Source organism: Nothobranchius furzeri, chromosome 3 (genome assembly GCF_043380555.1).
Source record: "Nothobranchius furzeri strain GRZ-AD chromosome 3, NfurGRZ-RIMD1, whole genome shotgun sequence".
NCBI classification, from domain to species: domain Eukaryota; kingdom Metazoa; phylum Chordata; class Actinopteri; order Cyprinodontiformes; family Nothobranchiidae; genus Nothobranchius; species Nothobranchius furzeri.
The window spans coordinates 65,185,942-65,194,710 of NC_091743.1; the positions used below are offsets into that span (position 1 = coordinate 65,185,942).

Below are 8,769 nucleotides of genomic sequence, written 5' to 3' on the forward strand. Positions count from 1 at the left end.
AATAACTACCACAACATATATTGGTAATTGCAGTGTTCAACAAAAATTATATATATTTTAAAAACAGTTTTATGTGTTAACGCAAATGTTTAGTCAGACAAGACCTCTGTATTGACAAAAACCTTCAAATGTCCAAATTAGGCAGTGCTTAAGAAAGAAAGTACCTTTATATACAAGCTTGTGGTTTAAATTAATAAACTGTTGCTGTGCTGCTCCTGAAAACCTCCATCTTCCCGTAAGCTGCCTTTGTGGCCGAAATAAACCTTGTCTCAACTACTCGCCAAAAAGAGGGAGGTCTTAAATAAAATACAAATATAATTAAAGTATTGTTCACCACCTTGTGACCAATGCCGTGCTTGAACACAGCTAAAACAACTTTATTGTAGTAGTTTATTAGGTCGCCATTGAATAATTATTTTATTTTTTCTTGTATCTGAGACAAGTTTCGGACTTGTGCCCCCATTAATGTGAAATGGTACGGTCCTGACAAATGACGTAGTCCCTTCTTCACCCAGATGCCATTTTGGCAGGCCTTGCATGGTTGCTGTTTTTGCTTCGTGGAAAAATATGAATTCAAGCTAAAGGTTTGATTGTTTTTTTTTTGCGGGACGACACATACCATTTGTTAAAGTTAGAAGACGTGCTTTTTTGCTTAAAACTGAGGATTTTGTTAGTTCGTGTTTGTTACCGGGGAGTCTTTAGCAGTCCAAGGAGCACATTGGAGCTGTTGTCCGAAGTTGACGACACTGCTCAACATCCCAGCGAACAAAGAAACCGTAAAATTTTATTTACGCCCGGTAAGAATTAATATTGCTGTTTGGTACGGAAATTGAGTCAAAACCAACAGTGTAATTTTTGAACGATACTTTTAGTTTGAATTTCTTTTCTAAAAATCGCAACATCGACTAAGTGTGAGCTATCTGCGGTTCTTGATTTAACCCGAAAGAGAAGTTGTATTTTTTTGCAAGAGGATGGCGGAAGTGTATATTCGAGTTGCAGAGGAGGAAAATGAAGAGCCCATGGAGATCCCGTCTGAGGATGACGGAACAGTTTTGCTCTCAACAGTAGCGGCTCAGTTTCCTGGCGCGTGCGGCCTGCGCTTCAGGAGTCCCGTATCTCAGTGCATGCGCGGAGTTCGTCTCGTGGAAGGGATCCTGCACGCGCCAGAGAACGGATGGGGTAACATCGTCTTTGTGGTGAACTATCCAAAAGGTAGAGTTTGAAGCATTTCTTATATTGAGTTTGAAATTTGACACCCTTCTTTAGTTTGTGACCAGGTGGAATCTTATATATAATTCATAATCTAGACTCGGCTCTCTGGTAACCGAGGTTTTTAGTCCACGCCCTCAAACGTGGGATTGGGTGGCTGAAACCATTATAACATGGCATAATGGACGATTTCAAGGCTAGCTGCAATAAAATTTATATAAACATGTTTAATAATATACTCCCTAATATCTAGATAACAATTGCAAATTATATGGTTGGGTTATTTTCTTTTTATTTTTATTTTCAGACAACAAAAGGAAAATGGATGAAATTGATGCCTCATCTGCTGTGAAGATGAAACGGGGGGATATGAAGACATCTGACTTGATTGTTTTGGGTCTTCCTTGGAAAACATCTGAGCAGGACCTGAAAGACTACTTCAGCACGTTTGGAGAAGTCATTATGGTTCAGGTACAACTTAGACCAAGTTAATAAGGAAAAATGATTATTTAGTACGTACTGACTTTTGTACGTTTACCTCTGATATTTTTGTCTCAGGTTAAGCGAGATGCTAAAACTGGGAACTCTAAAGGATTTGGCTTTGTGAGGTTCACCGAGTATGAATCTCAAGAAAAAGTGATCTCCCAGCGTCATATGATTGACGGACGGTGGTGTGACTGCAAGCTTCCTAACTCGAAGGTGAATATGGTAATGTCTATGAATTCAACACTTGTGTAGAATATATTAACTTGCTTTAATGCTCCTTATTGTCCCTGTTTTTGTTCACAGCAGGGCCCCGACGAGCCACTCAGAAGCAGAAAAGTGTTTGTAGGACGTTGCACAGAAGACATGACCACAGATGACCTGAGACAGTTCTTTATGCAGTATGGAGAAGTCACAGACGTCTTCATCCCTAAGCCATTCCGTGCTTTTGCTTTTGTCACCTTTGGCGATGATCAGGTCCCACATTAAAACGTTGTTGATTTGGTGTTGTCCATTCCCAGATGCCATAATCTTATGTTTTTTCTCATGACAGGTTGCCCAGTCTCTCTGTGGAGAAGACCTTATTATCAAAGGAGTCAGTGTTCACATCTCAAACGCTGAGCCCAAACATGGAAATAGGCAGTATGATCGTACAACACGGTTTGGAAATGGTTTTGGAGCTCAAGCGTTTAGTGGCAGCCGCAGCGGGTTAGGGAGCAGCTCTAACAGTAGCCTGGCTAATTTTGGTTCCTTCAGTCTGAACCCTGCCATGATGGCTGCTGCTCAGGCTGCTCTTCAGAGTAGTTGGGGGATGATGGGTATGCTGGCAAACCAGCAACAGACCTCCACCTCAGGCACCACCTCTAGCGGTACAAGTTCTAGTAGGGACCAGGGTCAGTCTTTCAGTACAGGCAACAGTAACTACGGAACCAGCTCAGCCAGTCTTGGCTGGGGTACGGGGTCAAACTCTACAACTGGTACTAGTGGCTTTAGCTCAGGGTTTGGGTCCAGCATGGAGTCAAAGTCATCTGGGTGGGGTATGTAAGTTAAGTGTTTCTATGGTAAGTAATGTGAGAAAGATAAGTTTTTAAAAGTTTATTTCTGATGTTAACGCGTGTCTGACAACACTTTTGTGGAAGATGTTTTGTACATTTGGAAAAAAGCTAAAGATTTGGTTTAGGAAGTGAATTGTTTACCAGGCTCTCTGACTAAAAGTGCTATTTTTGCTGTTTGTATCCATTTCAACTGGATTCTCTAATGCATGTATTGTGAAATGTGATGCCCATTTTTTGAAAATGCATGAATTTTAGCGGTTCACCATTATCTGGCTTTTGTCATCAACTTTCAAAGGCAATCTTGCATTGGAAAGAATCTGGTTGAAACCTAAATGTTTTAAGTGCAACTTAATTTGCAGTCAAGTTCTGTGGAAAGGCCTTCATTGAAATCTCTTCTGCAGTTCACCCCTCTTCCATTTCCCTGCGAGGAATCTCCTCTTTGGCAGCGTTCTTGGGGTGATCTCGGTATCATTCTCCCTCTTCCCACGTGTTAATGCTATGCCATCAAAGAACGGCTTCACTCCGCATGTTCTGACAGACGGTGGGTGTTTTCACTTTTATCCACTTTTAAATGGAAAGAACTGCGCAACTGACATTTTAAGAACTGATGAGTGCGATTGAGGATGGCTTGTGAAGAAGAGTGAAGCGATGAGTGAGCGAACGAACGGAGAGACGCGTGAAACGGACTGGTTGTGCGATGAAAGAGCCCAAATTTGACTGCTTTCTGAGTGTGTGAGTGGAAGCTGCAGATACTACAAGCGCCTCACCTAACATGGACTTTCCTTAATTAGTACTTCAAGACTTTTCTTTGTTAGTCTTTGCAAGCTTTTCCTTACTATTGAGTATGTCAAGTGCAGAAATAATGTAGTGGAATGTTGTGCTGAATATTTGTATTGCTTATATTATCTGATTTGAATGGTGTGTGCTTTCATGTCCTTGAACTGATCTGTAAGTGTGTACTTGATGTGGATGACATCTGCTGAAGACTCTGGGGAACGTGAGTGATGTGAGAACGTGGAGTGGTGTGTCCAATGGTTCCCAGTAGATTTTGTAGTTTGTGGGGTGTTTAAAAACATGTCAAATGAAGGGAGTTCTCTAATAAAGTTCATTTGAATAGTTAGTTGATATTGCTTGAGTCAGTTTGTCAAATCAAAAACATCTAATTTGATTCACATATCTAGGGACCTTGGGCTCTGCTGGTCGAGGTCTCCGTTTGAACCCTGACTGAAGGATGAAGATGGAAGTCCCAACACTTTCAGTGTGTGGCCTTCTCAGACATGGGGTAGTACCCGTCTTGTTTTTGCTGTTGTCGAAGGCTTGTTAAAACCGATTCTCGATAACCATCTACGTCTATGATTAGCGGTAAGTTTCTGGAAGAGATTCATTCTTTTAGCATAGATAATACAATCATTTAAAAACAAACCATTTCTACACTTAACAAATTAGATTATTTTTTTTAGCATTGTGGGTAATTTACCAGGGATTGGGGCACTGCAAGTCATATACTATACTAGAGGATGAGTCAGGAAACTGACTTGGACACAATGAATGTAACATTTACTCAGTTTGAAACATTTAATGTTTTCAGCTCGTTTGGAAAGCATTGTCCGGTGCAAGGTCGTTTCTGTTCAAAACCACTTTGAGGATGAGTCTTAAGCTTCATCCTCTTTAATAACCAACATGAACTTGAGGTGATGGGAGGGTAACAAATCACTTTTCTGTAACAGTATGTGTACAGGGCAGTCCCTATGTTTGTTTGCATGTTGGACACAGGTGAGGCACTGCAGGTTTGCCGGGTGTCATGTCTTCACTCTCTGGTGTCCTCTTCAGTGTTTCTCCTCTTCTTTCCAGTAGTCTTCTTTAAATCATTGTGCTGCAGGGCCAGCTCTTCACTCCTGTTTTGTATGTAGTTGGACTGAAATAAAGAAAAGTTAATTAAATTTTTCTGCTGTGTTTTTTTGTGGATGTTAAAATAAAAGACTATGAATTGACAGTAATCAAACTCACCAGAGCTGCGCTGCGACGAGCTGTAAGTTTTACATCCTCAACAGACACTTTAGTTCTTTTACCATGTCTATGGGCAGATTTATGATTATTAGATGGTTTCATGTATTTTGTTTCCCTTTGCTACTTTTTTTGGCGAGAAGCAACAAAAAAGTTGCAAACTAACCCAAAATTGTGTTTGAAAGCGCTCACCTTGCAAAAGCCTCCAGGTCTTTAGCAAATATATCTAGATGGAAGAAATATATTAAACATGTTTCTATAACAGTCATCGTTCAGCTGTTGCAGATGTCACTGAATTCAGAAAAATTACAATCCTGCAAACTAGCCATTTCCTTTAAAACTCAGCAAGGTGGGAAGGTGACTAAATCCTTTGACTTGGGTGTGATGGGGCAAGGATTCAGTTTGTGGAGTAAGGGGGATATTCAAGTGGTGGTTCTTGTTTCTACATTAAAGGAAAACATTGTATACTCAGTTAAGCTGATGCATTTTCAGTTTGCTTATTGGAGAGAAAGGAAAAATTCCACAAGAACACTGGACAAACCTGTCGAGCACTGTTAAATGTATGGTGTAAGCATATTTTACTCTTTAATTTTAAGTCAAATGTACAATTCTTAATGAATGACAGCATTCAACCATCTGAATTTTTAAAAAGGCACACTGAACATTAGTGTTAACAGAAAATTTGAAGATATCACAATTAACCTTTTTCATTTTTACAAACTTATTTGCTCTAAAATATCTTGAGCCCTAGCTAGTAAAAACTAAAGAAAAATCTTATTCATCTTAAACTAAATTGTGTGATTTAATCTGACGTTTGTGTTTGTAGCTGCAGACTGTAGAAACACCAGATGTATCTAGATTTATAAAGAAAAATAATGTAAAATGGGTTTTATTCTTGTCAACTCTTTGTGGGTTTTGGTTGAACTAAATCATTTCCATGCTGTGGGTCCGAGAGCGGTGGATGCGTCAGGAACTCACCGCACTGCCTGAACGTGGTCTCGGCTATCGCCGCTACGGCTTGTCGGCTAAACTCCCTCCGATGTTCCTCTCCAATCTTCTGACAGAAACGACCCACGGTATAATGAACTGCTGCTTTCAGCCTCTAAATGTCGAACCATTAAAAAGTTAAAGATGCGTTTCAGTTTTAATTAAGTGTCCTTAGAATTGCTCTTACTTGAGTTTCATCTGCGTCCTCTGTCATTTTTTAAGCGACACAAGATTCGCCTCAACAGCAGCGAGAAGTGTTGAAGATGGTGAAATACCGAACAATTTAAAGCTGACATTCACAAAAATACGGCTATGAAACGAACATTTCGAATCGTTCCGTTAGCTTTCTGACGAAGTAGCTTTATGCTGAAAAACAAAAACTCGCGGCACAACCGGCGGAAGTTGTCAATGTTGCCTTTAGATTTACAGCGCCATCGCGGGTTTGGAGAGGTAGTGCAGGAAAACTGGGGGGGTGTTAAAAGAAAAAAAAATCATGTAGTTTAAAATACATTTAGGTTTCAAATATGAATTTAATATAAGTGTAACATGATCCCCAAGAACAACCCAGAAAAGTTTTATTTTTGTGGAAAGAGGTTCAACAAGAGCAGACAGCAACACCAGCACTGGGAACGGAGTTTCAATAGAACACCAGTTTCCTGTCTCAAGGACAGAACAGTGAATGCGTCCATGAGCTGGGTAGGTGTGAAGACGAGACAATGTTTAGTCTGAGAGCTTATAAACCAGTGTACGAGAACGTGCATTCCCACAACAATTTGACATTGTTGGTTTGGTCAAAATTCCATTAAAGTTTTAGTTTGACACCTTTCCCTCCACCAGTTGAAAGATTTTTGAAGATTCTTTTTACATCAACTCGTGGAAATGTAAATTAAGACGAGAAGAGATTTAACTTTTTATTAGGGATGACAGCTGGAGCAACAGAACATCTCAGCTCATGGGAGGATTAAATGCGTTTGAAAAAGCAACATCACTGGATCCTCTTAAACACTTGCTTGCAGACTTTACCTTCACATTTGAGTTCCTGAAGACACAAAATAGGAAAAAGTTAAAATCAGAAACAAAAAGAAGCAACAAATAAAATGTCAAAATGCATTTTTCTGAATGCTATCCAGTCATTTTACCAGATGGAGCTCATTTCCCTGAACCCAGTGAGTCCAGCCTCTGTTTTTCTTTTCTCCTTTCTGAACACACACCAGCTTATCATTATCCCAGTTCACCACACTCTGGTAGAAAAAGCAAAAATAGTTGATTTTTTACACATTTAGACATGACAGAGCTGCATCATCTCAGTGGCAAATGTCAGACAGCTGAACTAAAATTACCTGACACAACCGGTTATCCATTCCTTTTGTCACCTCCTCGAACTCCTCTCCAATTTTGAACGAACACTCGTAGGTTTTTAAAGTGGTGATGGTTTGGAAATGGAAATTGTCTCCATCTTGCTTAATCACCTTCCGAGGTTTCAGCATAGAGGCAACCTTGCGTGTTGCGAAATCAATGCCTGCGTGACCCAAATATGTAGATACTTATGATTACAAAAGTTTGAATCAGTTAAAACTATTAACTGTTTGACCAAGAAATAAAAACTTACCAAGTGCAACCATGTAAGCATCAAAATTCTCATTGCTGATGATGTCCCACGTGCCGTTGAGGTCAGCAGGCATTTTGCTTGTTTCTCTGTTGAGCTGCAGGAGTGAACAGAAGCAGAGCTGGTGTGGGAGATGTTTTATAGCAGGGCAGGGGTGATGCGACTCTTTGCCCCACTTATTTGGGACAAACACTGGAGGAGCAGTGGTGGGTGGAGCACAACTTTTCTCAGATGAGGAAACGATCTCTTCCTGATCACTAGTGATGCATGTTTAACTTTGACCAAAAACATGGAGTTGAATTCTGCAGAAGCCTGATAATTACATGTGGATTTGAAGCAGGTGTGCTGAAGCAGGGCAGGGCTGTGCTCCTCCAGGATCAGAGAACCTCTGCAGTCAACATGAAACCTAATCTTTCCCCACAGCTCAGAGCAGCAGAGCTTCTGCACACACTTGCATCAGTATGTTTCTCTACATGCTGGTTTTCATGGCGTATTACAGCAGCAGATGGATTCCACTGAATCAGAGGCTAAAATTGTAAGTGCTTTTATAGATACTGGTGATGAAACTCTTCAATTCACTATGTTTTCTTTCTGTTTTCAGTCAGGTAGTGAATGCAGTGTTCATTGTAGCTGTTCTTGCCCCTCAGCTCTTCGTCATGGGAAGGTAACTGGGATGCAGGTCATGGCGTGAAGCTATGCAGATCACGGGTTACTGGGAGGAAAAGGGAAAGCTTCATTTATGATCGTGTTTGCTTTGATTTAAGGCCAAAATCCTCAAGGTACTGCAGGCAGCCTCTTCTGGAGAACTTGGCAGCCTCCGTTGCCTTGTCAATCATTGCTTCAGGTGAATCCTGTTTGATTTTTGTATAAATTCCCAAATCGGAACATTTAACACCAACATTTTGTCTTTTTTTCAAGGATTTTCTGTGACATTCACACTGCTAGATCCAGTTCCTCAGAGCCTTTGGGCTGCATATTATGTGTTTGGGTTAATGTCATGTGGACATGGACTGTGTACGTCCATCCTGACTCTCACAGCTGCTTCATGTGTAAGAAGAAGAAAAATATTGAGGAATATGGAAAGCAAGGTGCAGCACCACTGATTTGCATAAATATTCGCAGGCCAAAACCACTCCGGAGCTTTACTACACTTCTGTGACCCTGACAGCCGTCTCCACTATCAGTACAGGTGGGAGACATGTCTCACCAGCAGACGCTCACAAAGGCAATCGTAACGTCTGACCCTGTCTGTCCAGGTTTTTTCATGGTGAGAGGAGGACTGTGGCTTGCTAAAAGGCAGTCGATGACTAGGACAAGCAGAAGCAACGAGTGATGAAACGCTCCAGCTGCCGCCGACACGCTGACATGTGATCCTGCACACTTAAAGAATTCATGAGGGCTTCTGCAGCTGGTAACTTTAAACCA

General features: G+C 40.9%; 4 protein-coding genes across 10 annotated transcripts; 2 read left to right on the forward strand and 2 right to left on the reverse strand.

Moving 5' to 3' along the window:
• The first annotated feature begins 743 nt into the window (after positions 1 to 743).
• tardbpb (TAR DNA binding protein b) lies at positions 744 to 3,275 on the forward strand. 4 transcript variants are annotated; one of them, XM_015958957.3, is made up of 5 exons: positions 744 to 1,212; positions 1,517 to 1,680; positions 1,768 to 1,917; positions 1,999 to 2,169; positions 2,246 to 3,275. In XM_015958957.3, the coding sequence occupies exons 1-5, from the start codon at positions 972 to 974 to the stop codon at positions 2,735 to 2,737; spliced, it is 1,218 nt and encodes a 405-aa protein (XP_015814443.1). In that variant the 5' UTR covers positions 744 to 971; the 3' UTR covers positions 2,738 to 3,275. The 4 variants fall into 4 exon arrangements, with proteins under 4 accessions (XP_015814443.1, XP_015814444.1, XP_015814445.1 ...); XM_015958958.3 differs by having other exon boundaries at positions 2,002 to 2,169; XM_015958959.3 differs by having other exon boundaries at positions 1,768 to 1,908.
• A 1,023-nt stretch (positions 3,276 to 4,298) lies between these two features.
• cenps (centromere protein S) lies at positions 4,299 to 6,128 on the reverse strand. Its single transcript, XM_015958967.3, has 5 exons — positions 5,926 to 6,128; positions 5,730 to 5,853; positions 4,944 to 4,977; positions 4,755 to 4,821; positions 4,299 to 4,662 (listed from the first exon to the last, which is right to left on the reverse strand). The coding sequence occupies exons 1-5, from the start codon at positions 5,950 to 5,952 to the stop codon at positions 4,555 to 4,557; spliced, it is 360 nt and encodes a 119-aa protein (XP_015814453.1). The 5' UTR covers positions 5,953 to 6,128; the 3' UTR covers positions 4,299 to 4,554.
• Positions 6,129 to 6,636: 508 nt separating this feature from the next.
• Positions 6,637 to 7,553, reverse strand: rbp7b (retinol binding protein 7b, cellular). Its single transcript, XM_015958966.3, has 4 exons — positions 7,348 to 7,553; positions 7,079 to 7,257; positions 6,878 to 6,979; positions 6,637 to 6,777 (listed from the first exon to the last, which is right to left on the reverse strand). Exons 1-4 carry the CDS (start codon positions 7,418 to 7,420, stop codon positions 6,724 to 6,726), a joined length of 408 nt encoding a protein of 135 aa, XP_015814452.1. The 5' UTR covers positions 7,421 to 7,553; the 3' UTR covers positions 6,637 to 6,723.
• A 66-nt stretch (positions 7,554 to 7,619) lies between these two features.
• On the forward strand, positions 7,620 to 8,769 carry LOC129152404 (uncharacterized). Of its 4 annotated transcripts, none has more exons than XM_054730409.2 (6): positions 7,620 to 7,879; positions 7,946 to 8,008; positions 8,109 to 8,188; positions 8,263 to 8,393; positions 8,467 to 8,533; positions 8,601 to 8,769. In XM_054730409.2, exons 1-6 carry the CDS (start codon positions 7,806 to 7,808, stop codon positions 8,675 to 8,677), a joined length of 492 nt encoding a protein of 163 aa, XP_054586384.1. In that variant the 5' UTR covers positions 7,620 to 7,805; the 3' UTR covers positions 8,678 to 8,769. The 4 variants fall into 4 exon arrangements, with proteins under 4 accessions (XP_054586384.1, XP_054586386.1, XP_054586393.1 ...); XM_054730411.2 differs by having other exon boundaries at positions 7,950 to 8,008; XM_054730418.2 differs by having other exon boundaries at positions 7,992 to 8,008.

Coding starts and splice junctions, on each gene's coding strand:
- tardbpb (XM_015958957.3), top strand. CDS start 972: ATGGCGGAAGTGTATATTCGAGTTGCAGAGGAGGAAAATGAAGAGCCC. Junction 1,213..1,516: donor TGTGGTGAACTATCCAAAAG/GTAGAGTTTGAA, acceptor TTTTATTTTCAG/ACAACAAAAGGAAAATGGAT. Junction 2,170..2,245: donor TCACCTTTGGCGATGATCAG/GTCCCACATTAA, acceptor TTCTCATGACAG/GTTGCCCAGTCTCTCTGTGG.
- cenps (XM_015958967.3), bottom strand. CDS start 5,952: ATGACAGAGGACGCAGATGAAACTCAA. Junction 4,822..4,943: donor GACCTGGAGGCTTTTGCAAG/GTGAGCGCTTTC, acceptor ATCTGCCCATAG/ACATGGTAAAAGAACTAAAG. Junction 4,663..4,754: donor CTCGTCGCAGCGCAGCTCTG/GTGAGTTTGATT, acceptor TCTTTATTTCAG/TCCAACTACATACAAAACAG.
- rbp7b (XM_015958966.3), bottom strand. CDS start 7,420: ATGCCTGCTGACCTCAACGGCACGTGGGACATCATCAGCAATGAGAAT. Junction 6,980..7,078: donor TGGATAACCGGTTGTGTCAG/GTAATTTTAGTT, acceptor TTTTTCTACCAG/AGTGTGGTGAACTGGGATAA. Junction 6,778..6,877: donor AGGGAAATGAGCTCCATCTG/GTAAAATGACTG, acceptor TTGTGTCTTCAG/GAACTCAAATGTGAAGGTAA.
- LOC129152404 (XM_054730406.2), top strand. CDS start 7,806: ATGTTTCTCTACATGCTGGTTTTCATGGCGTATTACAGCAGCAGATGG. Junction 8,394..8,466: donor CTCTCACAGCTGCTTCATGT/GTAAGAAGAAGA, acceptor AAATATTCGCAG/GCCAAAACCACTCCGGAGCT. Junction 8,534..8,600: donor CGTCTCCACTATCAGTACAG/GTGGGAGACATG, acceptor CTGTCTGTCCAG/GTTTTTTCATGGTGAGAGGA.